Genomic DNA, 19,673 nt, shown 5'->3' on the forward strand with positions numbered 1-19,673 from the left:
TGTTATACTAGGTACAACCAAGATCTGAGTTCAGATTCCCAGCACCCAATGAGTTGGGTCCTCCAGGCCCTACATCACTGTCATAGTCCTGTCTTCTCTACCCAACTTCACTGCTTGTAGGCTCTAGAGAATGAAATACAACAGCCATACTTCTGGTTTTGAATAAGTGAATTTATTAAACAAAAGTAAAAGAATAAATAGCAAGTGATTGGTGGGAAGTGGAGAGACAGACCTGGGACCTCCTGGCCAGCCAGGCTAGCCAAAAAGTGGGTGTCAGGTTTTGTGAGAGACCTTGTCTCAAAAACTAAGTTGGAGAATAAAGGAAGACACCTGATGGCAACCTTTGGCCTCTGTAAACATAAGCACAGATTCATACACCCACCCACACAATAAAGTGGATGTCATAATGCTCGCACTTTGGAGAGGCTAGATTTGGGAATGTCTGCTCAGTGAGTCTTGTCCCAGGAACTGAGTACTGGGGACAGATACCAGGAAACTATAGAACTTCCCCACACCCCATTCCCTGCCCAAACCACTAGCCTATTATCCTCCCTGCTTTTCACATAACCAACCTTTGCTCTTCTGAAAGCTTTGCTAAACATCCTCGCCTCCTCCCCACCCCACCCCCATAACTCCCATAATTCCCTACCTCAAGCTGGGACCCTACAGGGTATTCTGCCTGAGCAGCTCAGAGGCAGAGGTTGAGTTGAACAGACTGAGCAAACTCCTGGAGACTTGTCTGCAGGGCAAGGTGGTGCCTGGCTACTGCTAGGCAATTATCCAGCCAGTTTTGTCACCTGAGTGATACCAGATTGCTTATCATTACCCTAGCTGAAAGAGGTGAAAAGTGGCCATGGTCCTGGGTCCCAGCTCGCAGATCTCAGCAACCTGGGCTGCAGCCTCTCCTTCAAAGAACTCTGACTGCTCCAGGCACACGGTGATCACTTCTTTGGCCCTCAATCATTTCAGGCTTCTGGCTCCATAGTTGAGTTCAAGCCAACTGGTCACGGTCATGCAGGCCACATAGAGTGGGGAGGTCCTTGGCGGCCATGCTGGGAGCCTACAGATCACCTTGCATGCATCCCTGCTCAGTCCCCCAGGCTCCAGAGTGGACAGCCTGGGGAATCACCAGCTGTCATTTAAGCCTTTCACTTGTGCTGGCTTTGATGGCCTATGGTGTGTTTCTCGGTCAGTACATTTGTGTTGTGTGTGCGTATGTTGTGTATCACACACAGGACAGCTGTGAAGCTGCTTCTTCCCCACCACCTCATGTGGGTTCCAGGAATCGAACTTCGGTCATCTGGCTTACACAGCAAGTGTCTTTACCACCACCATCCAGCCATCTCACTGGCCCACTGTTTTCTGATGTGAGACTGGGTCTTCACTCAATTAGCAAACCTGAACTGAATCTGTAATCCACCTGCCTCATCCTCCTAAGTAGCTGGGATTATAGACATGACTTCTTTCATATCCCTACTGACTCCACTCACCATGGTTCTGGAAACTCAAAAACCCAGACTTGGTTATCCCTGTCCACCTGAAACTCCTGTAATAGCAGCAGCTCAGTCTCTGGGAACTATGACCCAGTATGGAAATACAGAGGCATCAGAATCTTGATGCTTGTCTCCCTGCCTGGACAGTTTGGCCCATTCCCAAGAGTTAAGCATGTTCTTGCTACCCTACCAGTCTCATACCACACAATAGCAGACTTAAGCCAAAACATTCATTTAAGTTGTTTCTAAGACCAGGTCTCACTGTGTCTCTTGCTGGATTGGTACTATGTAAACCATGATGGCCTCAAACGATGGGATTTTCTGATCCTCCTGTCTTAAACTCCCAAGTGCTGGTTTTTGTTTGAGACAGGGGCTCTCTATGTGGCCCTCGCTGTCCTGGAATTTGCTCTGTGGATCAGGCTGGCCTCGAACTCATAGAGATCCACCTGCCTCTGCCTCTCAAGTGCTGGGATTAAAGGCGTGCGCCACCACCACCCGGCATTTCTTTTTTTGAATCAGGGTCTCACTATACAGCTTTGGCTGGCCTAGAACTCACTGGATAGATTAGGCTAGTCTTAGATATGTACAGAACCCCCACCTCTGCCCAGGGGCCTAGAACATGTGCTTTGTATCAGGGTGACTCCAGTGATATCAACACACTTATACTCACCTGTGTACTGAAATCACCCTGCCAGGGCCCAAATAATCCTCCCATTCAGACCACATCCCAGACAGGTGAAGCCAGTCTCTGGAAGAGATCCTTCTCTTAACAGCTCAAGAAATTCTATTGTTTCCAAACTGAGAGTCATATCTCTACTGAGTGTTTTGTTCCTGTGGACTGAATCTTGCCATCAGGACTCTCCTTTACTTGTATCTCCCTTGGTCCTTCTTTGGGCTCTCAAGGGCCGTTTCCATTTTCCTGCAACCCAGTCTTCTGGTTTCTTCCCTCTACTTCCTTTAACCACTGGGAACTTGATGTGTCCTTAAAACCCCCTGCCTCCCCAGGGGCAATGATATTCCCTCACCTCAGTGGCAAATCTTTAACATTATCATCAATGGCAATGCTTAAGCACGCATGGGCGGCCCGTTTTCGGCAGTTCTCCAGTTGTTCCCATCCTGGGCAGTCTTAGACACTGCTGTCATACCCAAGGTTCCATAGTTTTCCTTTATGCGGTCTATCCAGCGGGGTTTTTTTGTTGTTTTGTTTTTTTGACTTCCTCTTTGCCTTATAATGTGCACTCCTCCAACCAGTGCTATCTTTGAGTATCTGCTGCCATTCATTCTTATATCCCACCTTACCCCAATCTATCCCAGTTGAGCCTTCTGCGGGGCACCCAGGCCTGGCTGGTGGGGCATTTGTTACCTGAATAGGGAAGTCCTGCTGAGAGTACATGTATCGAAACAAGGAAGGTAGATGAAGCAACACAGGACGACAGATATGTCCTCACCATTGCACCAGCCATATCCTAGCTCTAATTCTTTTCAGAGACTTCCTAAGCCCCAGAGCAAACTGTAACATCCCCACTCGGGTACTCTGTCCCTGTGGCTGTCCTGAATTTGGGCTTGGCCTGCTTCTTTGGAGACCCCAAAGTCTTAAGAGTAAAGGGGACAATAGGGAATCAAGAGGCTAGTGACGGCTAGTAACTGTGTGCATTAGTGCTTAGCTATGTTGACCTGAGCTTGGGGACAATAGTAGGCAGGCAGGAACAAGGAGGGGACAGACAGGTCATCTCCGCCTCCTTCCTCCTCTGCCCTCCCCACCCCAACAGCCCCTATTTGATGTGTCAGCCAGTGGAGCAGAAACCACAGATACTTCCTCAAAGCAGCAGCCTAAGCTCAGAGCCCACTCACCCCCTGAAGCCACATCGCCCCCTGAAGCTATGGTGAGTGAGTCCCCAAGCCCCTAGTAGAAGTCCATTCTCGCCAGAAACAAGGGGCACAAGCAAAAACTGAGAAACTGGTAAACAGGCTCCATGGGTAGCCCGGCAGAATAGAGCTGGCAACAGTCTTGAGAATGAAACGCTACAGGCAAAGGTAGAGAACAGCCAAGGCACAGCTTGAGCTCTTGTGGCTCAGGCTTGGATCTGTGATTGCGAGCGGGGCGGGCTGGGTCTGCCTGGAATGGTATCTCCTCACCCCAGGTCAGCATCTGGGATGAGATAATCCTGTGGGGTAAGTGGGTCATGCACCTCCTGCCCTAGCCTCCCCCTCCACCACCACCCACCCAGCCAGTCATCCAAGCTATGCTCTGCTAACCTTCCTTATCTCTGTCTAGAGCTGTTGCCTCAACTCAATGACTAGGGCTTCAACAAAGAAATGTCTAACTCTGGAAAAGAATTGCTTCCTTCCCAGGGGTGCTTCTGAATCCCTCCATCTCAGATGGGCTCACACGATTCTGCCCTCCCTGTCCTCTGATCTTTTTGACTCTAGATGAAGGAAGGCTGAGAGAAAGTATTGCCTTGTTGTCTACTTGTACCTGTAACCTGTGGCAAATGGCCAGCTCTGAGAGCACCAGAATGTTCTGAACATACCATACAGTCCATGTGCTCATGTGGAGAGTCTGCTTGCTGGTTGTGGGTGTTGTGAGCATTCCTGTGTATACACATCTTAGACTGAATGTAGTTCTGCTTAGACTTTAATTTCTGTAAACATTTACTGAGTACCTACTATGTGCCAGGCACTGGGAACCGTCACTGATGATCTAGATGTATGTGATGGTTGGGTCTTCCTTGATGGCTTTCTACCTTCTTTTTAGTGACAGGGTCTCTAACTGTACTCAGAGCCTAGCTAGCCAGCAAGCCCTAGAGGATCTTCTCCCAAGGCCTCTCCAAGTGCTGCTCCTGGCTTTTTTATGTATGGGTACTGAGGATAGAACTCAGGTAGTCAGACTTTTGTGACAAGTACTTTGCCTACTGAGCAATCTCTTTAGCTTCCCAAATAGAACTTTAACAGTTTAGTCAAACTGGGTGTGGTGCAATACACCTTAATCCCAGCATGGGGAGGTGGAGGTAGGAGGATAAGGAGTTTATTCTCCTCAGCTACATAGCAAGTTTGAGGCCAGCCTGGGATATATGAGACCCTGCTTCAATAAACAAACAGACAAGACAAAAACGCTAGTCAGTGATGTGGTGTGGCTCAATGCCACAGAGCTTGCTTAGCAAAGTACTGGGCTCCATCCCAACACTACAAAAATACAAAACCCCAAAACAACCTGGTATAAAGACATTACAGCAGAACTAATATAAAGAATTTGATAGGTGATGGGAGATATAAAGAGAACAGTTAGGAAGGGCAGTAAAGGTGGACAACTGGGCAAGGGAAATTGATTTAAAATAGGGTTGTCTCCTTAAGGAGTATTGTCACAAAGACATGGAGGAAGAAGAGGACAGACCCGTGTAGGAGACAAACATGACAGAAGCTATGAGATGGGGGGAAGTTTTTTGCTGAGAGGTTGGGAACAGAGATTCAGCAGGCCTCCTTTAGAGCAGCAGACCTGGGATGAGCCCATTGCAGTACTCAGGGCTGTGGGGACAGCTCCTCCAGCTGGGGTGACAGTGACAAGTGGTTGGATTCCACATTTTTTTTTTTTTTGTTTTTGTTTTTGTTTTTCGAGACAGGGTTTCTCTGTATCTTTGGAGCCTGTCCCGGAACTAGCTCTTGTAGACCAGGCTGACCTCGAACTCCCAGAGATCCGCCTGTCTCTGCCTCCTGAGTGCTGGGATTAAAGGCGTGTGCCGCCACCGCCAGGCCCGGATGTATTTTGAAATCGGAACAAAACAGGCTCGGGAGAACCTGGTGGTCAGGCAGGGGGCAAAGAGGGAACCAAATGGGAGCAGAAGGCGCAAAGGCTGAAGATATTGGGAAGTACTTCACTGACGGGAAGTACCGTGTGGGAGTCATGGGCTAGTAGAGGCATCAGGAGCTAGGTCCTGTTAGAGATGAGGTTTGACCCAGCTTGGGTGGAGGAGTCAGGGGTGTGTGGCTTCCGGGAACCTGAGGAATAGTTCTTACCCAAAAAGAGAAGCTGGCTGAGGTAGAGCTGAGGTTGAGGAAGAAGCAATGGTAGAATGGGAGCCAAAGGGAAAGGGAGGGTGATGGGTTTGTGTGTCTATGACCAACTGTATCTGGAGGTACCTAGTTATTTCTCCATCTGCTTTCTTGTACGAGACTCTTCCTGAATAATCTGTCTTCTTAGGGAAGCAATCAAGACTTCCGAAATCTCCAAGCTAAGTTCCAGGCCTCTCAAGAGCCTGGAGAACCATCCAGAAAACCCATAAAGCCTGAGTTCAACAAACTCCTGAAGAAGTTTCCACAGACTGAGTTAAGTGAGCAGCCCAAGAAGGCCTCACAGTCTGAGCTCAGCACAGTGTCCCTGAAACCCCTGCAGCTGCAGTTTACGGACATCCCCAAGAAGACCTCACAGTCAGAGGGTCTCAGAAAGTCACCACGGCCTGAACTCAAAGATTTCCCAAGGAAGCCTCCACATCCAGAGTTCACAGATTCCAAGAAGCCCCCACAGCCCCAGTTTGCCAGCTTCCCTAAGCCCTCACTGCCTGAGTTCACTAATCTCCCCAAGAAGCTTCCAAAACTAGAGTTTGGTGAACTCACCAAGTCTCCACAGCTTGGGGAACCCCAGGAACCTAGTAGTTCTACCCAAAAGCCCCTGAAATCTGAGCTCAGCAATCCTGCCAGGCCCCCAGTAGAGCTCAAACCTACCACATTTCCCAAGAAGTTCTGTCAGCCTGAATCCAGTGAGGCCCCTCTGAAGTCCTTGCCCATGAAGCCACTGCAGTCTCAGGCTACTGGTTCCTCTAGGAAGTCCCTGACACAGGTAGAGTCCAGCGAAGTTCCTCAGACATCCAAGCCTAGGTCCAGTGAGTTTTACCGCCACTCGCCAGAGCCTGAAGTCAGTACCTTTCCCAAGAAGTCCCTGCAGTCTGAGCTCAATGAGAATTTCAAGAAATCTCCATCTCTTCAGGCCACTGGTTGCACAAAGTATCCACAGCAGCCCATGTCCTATGAGGTCCCCCAGACAGCTCCCTGGAAGCCTGAGTCATATAATCCCCCATCTCACTCCCTGCAACCAGATGTCCATGCATTGCCCAAGAATCATCCACAGCTCCAGCTAAGTGACCTTACCAGGACATCCTCGGAGCCCGAAAGCAAATTTCCCAAGAAGCCTCAGCAGCCAGCCCCCAAAGTGCTTTCTAAGAAGCCTTCGCAGCAGGAACTGGGTCATCTCCCTAGAACATCCTCGGAGCCTGAGTTCAGCTCACTCCCCAGGAAGTTTCTGAAGCCTCAACATGGCAAGTTCTTCCAGCCTGACTTTCCTAAGGGTCTGCCCGGAAAGCCCAAACTTCCTGGTTCAGTATCTGAGTGCTCCCTGCCTTCTGCCTTTGAGGGTTCTAGCCCCCAGTTCCCCCTCAGCCCTGGGTATGGAGTCTCTCGGACACCCAATTGGAGATCAGAAGACTTCCAAGTCCAGCACCCGCCCCAGCGAAGGCCTTTGCCTTCAGCCAGCAGCCTGGGATCTCCTCCAGCCAAGCCCCCATTACCACCTGTCCCCATCAATATCCAAAGCTTCCGGAGAGCCTCGGCAACGGCCACAGGTGAGTTAGAGTAGGTAGTTCAGGCAGAGGAGGGGTGAAATATCTGGGTAGAGCACTTCCTTCCCGTCCTCTCTCTTCCACAGCTGTACTGAAGACCCACTTCCCAGCCGAACCTCAACAGACCCTGCAGTGAGTATTGGGAGAAAGGGGCCAGGCATGGGTATAAGGCTAAAGGAGGCCCTCATCTCAGGTATCCCTGCAGGAACCCGGACGAGATCTATGAGCTGTATGATGCTGTGGAAGCCACAAGTGACTCTAGTCTCAGCCCGAGAGGCAGAGGTTTGTAGGTGGTCTAGGTGGTTGGCTTGGGTACCCATGAAACATTAGTTACAAAGACATGCTCGCATGATCCAAGTTTAAGAACACAAAGTGATCCAGAACAGACTGGATGCTGGTGGGCCAGATGGTAAGGAAGGGGAAGCCCAGAGCCAAGGAGCCAGGCTTTCTGTAGGTAGAAGCATGTGACAAGAGGCCTGGACAACAATGGAAGAATCACAGAAACCACAGCTGGCAAACCAGACAAGATGGCGTATCAGGCAGGGAAGGAGTGGCATGCTCCTTTCATATAACCTAGCACTTGTGCAGAGGAGTCATGGCAGGATCATGGATCAGGTTCCAAATGTACACCTATAACTCCAGCATTTAGGCAGCAGGATGATCTGCCTTGGCTACTCAGCAACCAAGACCAGCCTGGATGAGATCCTGCAAACAAAACCAAAGCAAATGCCACCCACCAGGTTCCTTGCAGTTCATCCCAAGAGAATGTCCCAGCAAGATGTATACACGCAGTAGCAGGTTTTCCTTTCTTCTAAGTCAGTCTGAGGGGCTCCACGATTGGTGTCTCAATGGCAACAGCATGGGGTTTTATATAAAGCTTTGATGATTTTGTAGCCAAGGGAGTTACCCCATTGCCAATGAGGAAGTTCAAGGATCTGAGACTAGCCAGTTGATTTAGAGCTGTGGGGATTCCAGCTAAATGCCCCCCCACCCCCTGCTATTCCCTGTTTTACTAGCTTACTAGGGCTCCTAGGAGGGTCTTTTGGCCTTGGCTTGCTCTCACTGTTCCAGCTGGAGGTCCTGATAAAAGACAGATGCTTTCAAATTCTCCAGCCCTTGCTCCTTTCTGGGCCCTTTTTGTTTGCTTCTCCTGGTTCATCAAGAGAACGCCCACAGTGCTTCTGTGGAGGGGACGCTCTATAGTTGGGGGAGGGGTCACTGTTCAAGATCATGATCAAATATCAGACCCCTGAATTTCTCCGTTCAGAGCAATGTGTGAGCCTTCCTGTGGCACAGAGCCTCTCCAAGTCTGTTTTGAGTATCTCTGAGTGATCTTTCTAATACCAGAGTGGCCTTCGGACCACCTATTCTTTGGTTCCTTTGAAACACAGCAGCCCCTCTACATCTTTTGTCAATTGGGAACTCACCTGGAGGGGCAGGGTTCAGCCCTGCTCAGAACAAGCTGCAGGATGACCCAGAACCAGAGAGCCCAGTATTGTCATAGTACACCTGTAACTCCAGCTTCTAGCTGTAAGATCATTCAAGGCTGAGGCAGCACAGGTTCTGAGTAGGACCCAGATCTCTGCTTACAGAGTAGAACTCAAGCTCAGCGCTGATTCAGACACCCCTCTGTGGGCTATAATCAGAAAGGACAGTTGGTCAAAAGTGACATTTGGGTTATCAACAAAATGGGACCTCTGATTCAGATCCTCACTAACCCTGATCTTGAAGAGGCTGTCACCCAAGCCTCCAGCCAACAGTTGGTCTCATTCTCGAAGCCTGTCCTATTGCTGGGAAGTGATACAAGTAAACCCTTGGGGAAACCCTATCATTCAGTCTCAAGCAGCAGAAGGTTCTGGCTAAGAACTCCACCTCAGGGATGTGGTGGTGGTGCAGGCCTTCCAATGCAAAGGAAGGCTGTAGACCAGCCTGGTCTACAGAGTGGATTCCAGGACAGCCAAGTATACACAGAAAAGCCCTGTCTTTAAAAGACCAACCAACCAACCAAAAAACTCCACTCTGGTTGCTCCTCCTTAGAGGCAAGCTATCGATGGCTACAATGGAATTACTTGTTTTTAGTTCTGAATCCAAAATCTTATTACAACTCCCAACATATTCTGGGAGGTAGAAGAAAAATGGCTCCCAAAGTCTACGACTTACGGGCTGATCATGGTGGCCACAGCTTTTAATACTAGCACTCAGGGAAACAGAGGCAGATAGATCTAGGACAGCCTGGTCTAGATAGTGAGAACAAAATCCAAACACAAAGGCCTACAAATCCATCCCATCTCTACAATTTTAGACAGTTAGTCAACTTCTCAGCCTTTATTTTCCTCACCAAAATGAACCTTACCCACAAGGACTGATAAACCCTAAGAAAAGTACAGGAGTGGTCAATTCAGGGAAGCCCTGAGGATCCAGAGAGCAGACTCAACCCATCAAGTCACTAGGGTAGAAAGAACTAGGGACCTTTGTCCTGACTCTGTCCAATGCCCTCAGATGAAATGCAGACTACCCAGCAAGTCACCAGATGGCCTCAGCAGGACGCAGAGCTCAGGTACATGGGGCAAATGATGTGATTTGGGCTGAGATCTGGGACTCTAGTAGTAGAGGATACTTCTTACTCCAATGTCTGGGACTTCTAGGAAGAATGCTACTCAACTACAGCAGCTGCCACCCACAGACCCCAAGCTGCTGAAACAGATCAGGAAGGCAGAGAAAGCTGAGAGAGAGTTTAGAAAGAAGTTCAAGGTGAGAACATGGAGTGAAGAATGAGTCCTGGGATGACTGGTACCCAAGGCCCTTGATTTCCATCCTGGGGAAGAAACCAAGGTAACAGCAGATACAGAAAGTCTAACATTTTAACATGATGTTCCCCAAGTTTGAAGGCGAGATTGTGATTCAAACAAAGATGATGATTGACCCCAATGCCAAGACCCGGCGTGGGGGTGGCAAGCACCTGGGTATCCGGCGCGGAGAAATCCTGGAGGTGATCGAGTTTACTAACAAGGATGAGATGCTGTGCCGGGACCCCAAGGGCAAGTGTAAGTGTGTTTGGCCCACATCTAGGGAAAGGAGTGAGAGTGCTAAGGCTGAGAATCCATTCTATCTGCTCTCCCCTGCAGATGGCTACGTACCCAGAACTGCACTGTTGCCCTTGTAAGTACTGGTCCTGCCTGGGTAGAATGGGGAACACCAAGGTTGGCTCTTATTGACAATATTGTGCTCTCTGCCAGGGAAACAGAAGTATACGATGATGTCAGCTTTTGGGGTATGTACAGTGACTCCCATGGGGATACTTGCTATGATGCCTCTGTGGCACAGGATCACTTGAATTCATCCTTCTTTGCAGACCCTCTGGACAACCAACCATTTCCTCAGGGACAGTAAGCAGACAGACAGGTGGGTTCCAGAACCACCAGCCCAGCCACTGCTCACACAGGAGCCCTGGATCCCAGCATGGCAAACCCAACATGCCCACATAAAACCCCTCTTTAAAACATTCTTGTTTCTTGTCCTCTTCTTACTGACTAGAACACACAGCAGAACACAGGCACATGCAAGGGACCAAAGGTGAAACAAACAAACAAACAAAAAAATCAATTGCCCACCCAATAGGAAAGGAGCTGCTGAAGACGCACCCATACATATCCTAGATGACCAGTAGCTGTATCCCAAAATTCCTTGTAGGTTTCAGGCATTTGCGTTGCCAAGTGAGTCTATAACAGCCCTTCACTGGTAGAACTCCTGTCTAACAGGACATCAGCTGAAGTATTTCCCAAACAGTGACATTCTTAGTGGTCTTGAACAAAGAAAAGCTAAGTTGAAGTGAGCTTCACTCAGTGTCTGGGACTCCCAGATAAAGCACAGGATGATTTTCGGGATTGTTATTATCACTCCGGGGAAGATCTTGGATCTGTACTAGTGTTCCTACTATAACTAGGGTATGCTCTCCAAACAGTGGGGTCCACAGACAACAACAAATGGGTGAGATCCCTGGAGGTCACAGCTCCCAGGAAGGAAGTACAAGCTGCTCCAGTCTCGCAGAACTCAGATGGCCACCTCTACAACATACACACACACAAAAAAGCAAGCCGCTTTCAGGAACTGGTATTTATTATCAAAGTCATATTTGATGTCAACAAGATGCCACAACTACAAAAAAAATTGCGCACATTGCAATCTCAATGCAAACAGTCAAATGGAACCCCAATCATTAAAATATTAATTCAGATCACCCCAAAAAGCAACTGAATTTTTTAAACATCTTTATACATCCAGCCAACAAATTAAAATGGTTAACAAGAAAAAATACAAATTCAGAGGTCTGGTATTGATGTTTAAAAAAGGCAACTGCTTAAGCATTTCTATCGATTCGAACATCAATCTCTCGGCCACTCAGCTTCATGCCATTCATCATCCGGCAGGCTCTCTCAGCCACCTCTGGAGATTCAAACTTAACCACACCGCACCCCTTGGACTTTCCGTTCTCCATCTTGATGTCGGCGTACAGCACGTGGCCTGGCACAGGGAGGGAAGAAGAGACCACACGCATCAGGCAAACCCAGAGCTCAGCCTCAGTCTGGGCTCCACTCAGTCCAGATCACCTGTTGGATTTCGGTGACAGAGTCAAAAAGGAGAGAGGCCCTTGCGCATGAAGCGAATGCTCAGAACACCACGTATGGCGCCAGCAACTACAGCCCTTTCCACTCTATTGCCATTGTTCTCCAAGCAGGACAACAGCCTAACCTGGCTGTGAAGAACTTGCCAAGCAGCTTCAAATGTTCATCTTTCTGCTCCAGCAAGTTACACGAAGAGGGGCCTATGTGGAGCCAACTTTTGATTAGAATTCTAGAGGCTTGATTGTTGAATACTACTATCTGGTCACAAGGCCACTGCCAGTATGATACTTCTATACTGCCCTATGTAAGCCAGGTATACCTAGTGAGTAGCTTACACATATCTATTCATAGACCTATTAAGCATCCAGGTTATTAAGTACCCAGGTATGTGTCAAGTACAAAAGAAATGGGTCTATAACAGAGCAGAAGTCAAAGATACATTGGTGCTGTGTTATGGCTCATAATTCTTGTGCTAATAATAATAATGGCTTGGGGAGAGATGACACTCCAGTGGCTACTCATGATAAAGTTCTGAAAGATATTAATGACCAATTTCATCAGAAAACATGCCTGCCAAAGCAGGACACAATGGTACACATCTGCAACCCAGCACTTGAGAGGTTAAAGCAAGATTTTGAATTCTAGGCCAGACTGGAGCTACATGGCAAGACCCAGGCTCAAAAGAAGGGAATGGCAAGACAGAACTAAAGGAGGGAAGACAGAAAGGAAAAGAGAAAGGTAGCTCACCTGGAATCCCAGCCCTTGGGAAGTGGAGGTAGGAAAATCAAGAGTTCAAAGTCACTGAGAATGTAGCTCAGTGTATACAGTGCTTGTTTAGCATGCACAAAAAGCTGGGTTTGAGTCCTAGCACTTATACAAACCAGGCACAGAGGCATACCCCTGTAATCCCAGCATTCAGGAGTTAGAAGTTCAAGGTTATTTTAGGCTATACAATAGTAAATTTAAGGGCCACGATGTTCAAGAGACCCAATGTTAAAACAACAACAATAACAAAAGCAAAGCAAAACAAAAAAGGACAAACAAACCAATCAAAACCAAAACCCTCAGAGTTCAAGATCATTCTTGGCTACATAATGACTTTGCAGTCAACTTGGGCTAGTTGTTGGATCCTAGTCTCAAAAAGGAAAAAAGGGAAGGACAAAAAAGTAGGGAAAAGGGAAGGTAATCTTCTGGCAAGTTCAAGGGCAGTAAGGAGATAAGTTTCAGGAAGATTTTGAGTTTGCATTTTTTCAGAGGTGGGGAGAGTGGCACATTCCAATCTGAGCTTTTGGAATATCTAGTTATAATAATGACTGATGTGAAATTTGCAATGGAGAGAATCAAAGAACCAGACAAGAAGGTGGGCTTTGACTCTACAGCTTATAATAAAGAACCAGGGGAAAGCACTACTTCTGAATGCTGAGCCATTTCTGAATGAGGAAACAAGAAACAGGTGTTCTGATTGAGCTTTTAACTGAGAACATGCAATGGTAAGGGAAGACTGCATCATGGTCACCAAGGAAGCTTTCCAGAAAGGTTGCCTAGGTGTGCCTATGAATCCAGAGACTTTCAGTCTATACTGTGTGCCCAGACCAGACCTACAACTGCTGAGCATACGAGTACTCTGGGCAACTAAACCAGCTATGGGCTTCATGGGGGAAAGCAACTTGTCTTGGATTTACTTCTTTTGTTTTTGCTTCTTAAAAGTCTGTGACTTTAGGAAGATGGCTTTTCTGACTCTTATGTAAAAAGATGACAATACTGCCTTCTCTCAGAAACTGAGAAAACAGTGGTGGCATTTGCCTGTAGTTTCAGAACATGGAAGGCCTGAGAGGGAAAAGAATCATGAACTCAAGTCCAGCTTAAGTTGTAGCAGAGACAGAGAGGCTGTCTCACAAACTAACTAGAGAAGAACAGCACGGATGAAATGAACACATGGCATGACACATACCAGGACACCCAACACCTGCCTAAATAGCTGCAGAGGCAGAACAATGGCAAGGCCATGGACACTCGAGAGCCCATGGACAGTGGCTAAGGCTAGGAAGGAAGCTTCACTGCTACAACTCAACAGCATCACCAACAAGCCACAACACAGAAATGCACATGGACAGTCTTTCTCAGACAGACACTTACCACATTCGTTGAATTTGTCTTTTAGCATCTTCCATGTAAAATCAAATGGGAGCTGAGGAAAAAAGAGCAGACTAATCTGTGATGCAACCAAATCTCAGTGTACAGACATCGCAATAGATACAAGATTATGATTTGAAGGTTTCCACGGGCTGGGGGTGTAGCTTAGGTACAGGGTGATTTGCCTAGTATGTGTATAACCCTAGAGCACCCATGTGCTCCATGCCAGCACTGCCAATGGGGTAAAGGCCAGGATCCATCCCCAGTAGTACCCCCAATTCCAAAACAATCTCCACTTCTCATCACAGAGAGGCAGGCTGACTTCTTTATGAAAATCAGCAGAGAAGAAAACAAATCTCTAGCTTATGGGTATATCCTAAGAGCTAAGTGGGCAACCCACAATCCAGTGACAAAATGTAATTCTATCACAACCACTTTTCTCTGAATCACTGTGCCAAGACTAAAGAGTCCCTCAAGCCAAGGGAATCAGAAACCACAAACCTTTAGAGCCCAGTCTACTCTACTGACCCACACATCCTAGGCAAATGCCATACTACTATAATTTTGTTTCTTTGTGTTTTAGAGACAGGGTCTCACTTGGCAGCTCTAGTTAACCTGGATCTCACAGAGAGCCACCTAACCTTAATCTCCAGAATTAAAAGAATGGGCCACCATGCCAGGCCCTGGGACTATTTCTTCTGTAAACCCTCAACCTCCAGTTCAGTTTTGGGGATGGACAAGTTATATTCCCCACGCTACCCGGTTCTCCCTTAAGCAGACTTACACCCTCAGCCCACTGATCTCCCCACCATTCATTCACAACAACACTGAGGAGCTCCTGAAGAACCACTTACATTTCTCACAAATATCTGGCAAGCCTTCCTGGCTACTCCAGGTGCATGGCCTCCAGCTCCGCCAAAGGAACCTGCGAAGCTTCCTCCAAAGTTGCCCCGCTCCATCTCAATGGCTCGGTCAAAGCTAGCACCTCCAGCGCCACCCATGGCCAGGCCCATTCGCTCAATGCCAGCGCCCAATGCCGGGCCCATGGCAGGGCCCATTCGCTCCAGGCTGTTGGCGCCCATTCGCTCCAGGCCCATACGCTCCAAACTGTTGGCTCCCATGCGCTCCAGGCCCATGCGCTCCAGGTTGTTGGCGCCCATGCGCTCCAGGCCGGTGGCCATTCGATCCATCACAGGGCCCATGCGCTCCAGGCCGGCCCCCATGCCTGTGGGCACCATGCGATCCATGCTCAGGCCCATACGCTCAATGGCTGGGCCCATGCGCTCGACACCAGAGCCCATACGCTCAATGGTCTGGCCCACTCGGTCAATGGGAGCGGCCATTCGCTCCAGGCCAAAGCCCATGCCGGCACCCATGCGCTCCACGCCAGAGCCAATGCGCTCCATGGTCTGACCCATGCGCTCAATACTGGAGGCCATGTGGTCAAGACCTAGCGGGCCCATGCGCTCAATGCCAGAGCCCATGCGCTCAACTGAGCCCATGCGGTCCATGACCAGGCCCATACGCTCAATCTCAGAGCCCACTCGATCCATGCCATGGCCTAGGCCTGCGCCCATGCGCTCCATGCCAGCACCGCCAATGCGGTCAATGCCAGGGCCCATCCTCTCGATCCCAGGGACACTGCCTCCAGCTCCACCTGAAATAGGAATAAAAAGTACAAGCGGAAGTCAGGGACTTGTGTAGGCATTCATATACCAATGCATGCCTGGCTGGGCACTTCAGATCCCAAGTTCAACCACAAATTAGGAAGTCATGCTCAAAATAATTTATTATTAAGAAAACCCAATGTTAGCAACAAGATCTCCACAATCATCCTTTCCACTCCATAGCACAGGTACAAATTTCACAATAAAACTTAAGTAATAAAAATTCACCCTCACTGGGTGGTGGTGACGTACCGGTTAAACAACATTGGGGAGGCAGAGGCTGACTTGGTCTACAAAGTGAGTTCCAGGGCAGCCAAGGCTACACCACAGAAAAAAACCCTGCCTCAAGAGGGGGTTAAAAAATATATATATATATAAAAAAAAAAAAAAAAACCAAACAAACAAACAAAACTGACACCCATCATAAAAAAAAAAAAAAAACAACTTCATCTTCATGCTGGTACCAATGTCAAACCTGAGTCACACATCAATTCCTGAAAACTTTTTAGTCTCCTCATCGGCAGACATTGAGAAACCCTCTCAAAGAAGCACACAAAACTTCATACTCAGTAACTCATGGCAACTGGTAAGTTACATGGAGACAACCCAAAGCCACTTACAACCTTTATCCTCTTTCAACTTGTTCCTCTTAAGATACCCTGCTGACAGGTAGTCTGGCTGCATTTCCTTAGCGCTTCCAGGGCACAGTGATTACACAGCCATGTAAGCAGAAGGTAAAGTTCGTGTACACGTGCACACAAACTGGTCATTTCCTGGGATCTTTCCTTCTGTGCGAGAAATTGACAGCTCGTGTATATTTATCTCATTGGCTTTGGAAGAAAGATGCTGACAGCAAGGCAGGGTCGATTATTGAAGAGGCCAAGGGTCAGTGACCAGTGCACAATGACACTCAACCATGGTGCTTGCAACCCTGGACAGGGAAGGTCTGGCTCTATCCAAGCTCTGAACCATCACTTCACCATGCAGAGCTCAAAACCAAAATTTCGTAGTGCCCACCACCACTCAACACAGCAGTCTAGCCGATGGTTAGCCTACTACTGACCCAAAATGTAAAATTCAAGCTGGGTGATGGTGGCACATGCCTTTAATCCCAGCACTTGGGAGGCAGATCTCTGTGAGTTCAAGGCTAGCCTGGTCTGTAAGAGCTGGTTCCAGGATAGGTTACAAAGCTATAGAGAAACTTTGTTGGGGAGGGGGAGGTTCAACAAGAGAACAATCAGCAATTTTTATAACAGTATGTAACTCTAAAGTTTATATGGCCTGGCACAAGTCAATTCACTTCTCTGTGCCCACTTCTGTGGCTGAAATGAAGCACACACACACAAAACCAAGCACAACGTCAAGAATGTTAGTGTTTCACAATAGAAATAGCTCAGAAAGTAACTTTTCCACATTGCAAGAGGAAAACAGGTTCTAGCTTGACATATCAGGGCTAGCAATGATGCTGGCAGCTCCATGCCAACAGAAGCAAACCAGGAAAGACCTAAGCAGAGCTCACATAGAAATGCCTGGCAAGTGGGCTGCCAAAGGAAGGCCAAACTTGAAGGCTGGAGGAAAAAAGGGGAGGGGGGACTTAAAAGGTACAGTTAGGGCTGGAGAGCTAGCTCAGAGTTCATTCAGTTCCCAGCACCACACAGCTCACAACCACCTACAGTTCCCTGCCTCTAGTGTCTACTGGCACCTGTACTCATGTGCACATTCCTATATATACACACACTTACATCTTTTTTAAAAAATGGTACACTTATTCTAAGTACCCATAAAACTCATGTAAGAACATATACCAAAATATTTGCAATATTCATCAATGGACACTGGTCCTATAGATATTCATTCCTTGACTCTTTCTAATGACACAAATGTGTTTCAACAAGCATTTATCATGTATTAGGTGGTACACTTTTCAGTTTTAAAAGTTTTTACATGCACTGGCTCTTTTACAAGCTTCTGAGGTGAAACCTATTATTCCCCCATTTTAAAGTCGAGCACTACAAACATAGATCACTTACCACAAGCCACACAGCTATGGAAGGCAGCGATTGCTCCTACCCTAGGTAATCTGTGTCAGAGCCCATGTTTTGCCACACTACTGTTGAGTCCCCATTAAATGCCTGTTCTAACAATAACAACAACAACAACACAGAATCAGAATATCAAGCTTAAGTGATTCCTACCTCCTCCCTGCTTTGCAATGATCTCTCCTCTCTTCAGTGCATTACTTAGGATTTCTAAGGAAATCAGGAAGAAAAAATAATTAGTCAAATTTTTCTGTAACAGAAACCTTCCTATTATATTCTAGAAGCAAAATAGCTTTTTATTTTTATTCTTTTTTAAAGAAAAAGGAAAGGGGTTTAAGAAACACACATAAACAAAACCAGTTTACAGAAAACAGGAAAGCCACAATGCAAGGGCTCCTTATAGCTTCAGAGGCAGGCCAGTTTGCAGGGATGCCTGCAAATTCGTCCAGCAGAGAGGTGGTGTGCATTAATGAGCTAAACTCAAAGACAGGAGAAGAGGGCCCCCAACCCTTGCTCAGCAGCAATTTTCTAGAGGTGTTCTAGACACTTAGTATTGAGGCTTTCCCAGTGAGTAGGAAACCAAGGCCTTTCTATGTCTTCTGCTCAGAAGCCTGCCTGCACAGATTCACCCTTCTCTGCACCACAAAATAAACTGAAGCTGTAGTTGTATAGAACCAGGAAGTGAGAACCATCAGTACTCAAGGAGCAAGCAGAATGTGATACTGACAAAGACACAGGAGAATTATTTCCCTGCCCCATCAAGAAAACACCCAAGCCTCCTTAAAGTCTGCTACTATCACTAATATCCTCCTCAGAAATTAAAGTTTTAGCTTCTATCATGTGAGAACAGAGCTACGAGCAGAAAATAGGTCCTTAACCATCAATCACAGGACTTTCCAACTGTCAGAATGGTTTGCAATGAGACACAGAATAACCTTTCTGGAATGCAGAAGCAGATGCGTTTTCTGTGGGCGTGTGGCCATAGCATAATCTTAAGAGCATCCTTGCGCCAAAGGTAGGCATCTGATGGTACAGAAGGAACCCCTACCCACTGTAACCTCTGCCACTCCTAAAGACCACTGTCACTAGAGACTCTGCCATCTCCCTTTAGTTGGGGAACACCTACTACTATGTAGTGTTTATAAGAGAGTAGAGGTGCCGGGAAGTGGTGACGCAGACCTTTAATCCCAGCACTCGGGAGGGCAGAGGCAGGCGGATCTCTGTGAGTTCGAGGCCAGCCTGGTCTAGAAGAGCTAGTTCCAGGACAGACTCCAAAAGCTGCAGAGAAAACCTGTCTCAAAAAACCAAAAAGAGCAGAGGTAAGGGAAGTCACTGTGGTCATTTTGCAGGATGCACGAAAGTATGGACAGTATTTGCAAGGTACTGGAAGAAGATTATTTGAGTGCACCACCCTGACTGCTGATGAAGAAGTGGAATGATTAGCCTTCTAGACATGTGGAAAACCACAGCATGCATGTTGTGGGTGCCTAAGCTGTGAATCCAGGTCCACAGTGCCTGGTAGACAGAAGATATTCCTGAACTGCTTTTGGGAACAAAAAGTGAACTTCAGTCAGAAGGGAAAGCCTGTGATGCTGTGTTATTCAAGGACATTATACACTGGTCCATCTGTGTTGGAATAGCAAGAATAAAGCAGAGGCCTGTCTACCAGAAAAGGCAAGACAGCATCCCCCCAAAAGTTAGGTGCTTCTGCCAATATCGTAGTCCAAAACCAGGAAGAACATGGCCTTCAAAACAAGTCAAGATCCTGTCATGGCTTCTGTTGTGTTCTAGGCACTCTGTGTCTCAGATGGAGATGGTTAGAAGCTTTTGTGAAGAATAATCTGTATTACATTGGATATATAAGTATTGTTGTTAGACATGATTTCCCCATTGCAACTGGAAACCAACATTACCTCATGGGCAACAAAATGCACAGAAAATGTAAGATCTATACTGAGGGTTAGTATTCATCTGGAAATGTTCAACTTTGCAACATAAGACACCTGAGACTCATTTCAGGACATGTGTAGGGTTCACAGCAAAATACTGACACTAAGAATGCCTAAGACAGCTGGGTGGTCGTGGCTCACACCTTTAATCCCAGCTCTCGAAA

At 47.5% G+C, this 19,673-nt stretch overlaps 2 protein-coding genes across 9 annotated transcripts in view; one reads left to right on the forward strand and one right to left on the reverse strand.

The window, feature by feature from the left end:
- On the forward strand, positions 1-11,057 carry Pram1 (PML-RARA regulated adaptor molecule 1). 4 transcript variants are annotated; one of them, XM_050131257.1, is made up of 10 exons: positions 1-3,376; positions 5,689-7,102; positions 7,186-7,231; positions 7,305-7,381; positions 9,599-9,656; positions 9,745-9,850; positions 9,981-10,143; positions 10,225-10,258; positions 10,336-10,370; positions 10,452-11,057. In XM_050131257.1, the coding sequence occupies exons 1-10, from the start codon at positions 3,374-3,376 to the stop codon at positions 10,487-10,489; spliced, it is 1,974 nt and encodes a 657-aa protein (XP_049987214.1). In that variant the 5' UTR covers positions 1-3,373; the 3' UTR covers positions 10,490-11,057. The 4 variants fall into 4 exon arrangements, with proteins under 4 accessions (XP_049987214.1, XP_049987212.1, XP_049987213.1 ...); XM_050131255.1 differs by having other exon boundaries at positions 9,981-10,258; XM_050131256.1 differs by having other exon boundaries at positions 10,336-11,057.
- Positions 11,058-11,193: 136 nt separating this feature from the next.
- Hnrnpm (heterogeneous nuclear ribonucleoprotein M) overlaps positions 11,194-19,673 on the reverse strand; it is a 51,289-nt gene continuing 42,809 nt past the window's right edge. For 3 of the 5 annotated variants that reach the window (XM_050131261.1, XM_050131262.1, XM_050131260.1), the window contains 4 exons: positions 17,717-17,770; positions 14,709-15,511; positions 13,858-13,909; positions 11,194-11,620 (listed from right to left, as the gene is read on the reverse strand). In XM_050131261.1, coding sequence (XP_049987218.1) covers positions 11,457-11,620; positions 13,858-13,909; positions 14,709-15,511; positions 17,717-17,770 — 1,073 coding nt within the window. In that variant the 3' untranslated portion in view covers positions 11,194-11,456. Of the gene's footprint in view, positions 11,707-13,857; positions 13,910-14,708; positions 15,512-17,716; positions 17,771-19,673 lie in introns of all 5 variants that reach the window. The other 2 variants (XM_050131259.1, XM_050131258.1) reach the window with 2 other exon arrangements.

This window comes from Alexandromys fortis, unplaced genomic scaffold (genome assembly GCF_014885135.2).
Source record: "Alexandromys fortis isolate MF-2015 unplaced genomic scaffold, M_Fortis_MF-2015_v1.1 scaffold_364, whole genome shotgun sequence".
Taxonomy (NCBI): Eukaryota; Metazoa; Chordata; class Mammalia; order Rodentia; family Cricetidae; genus Alexandromys; species Alexandromys fortis.

Coding starts and splice junctions, on each gene's coding strand:
- Pram1 (XM_050131254.1), top strand. Junction 7,103..7,185: donor AGCCTCGGCAACGGCCACAG/GTGAGTTAGAGT, acceptor TCTCTTCCACAG/CTGTACTGAAGACCCACTTC. Junction 7,382..9,598: donor TCTCAGCCCGAGAGGCAGAG/GTTTGTAGGTGG, acceptor CAATGCCCTCAG/ATGAAATGCAGACTACCCAG.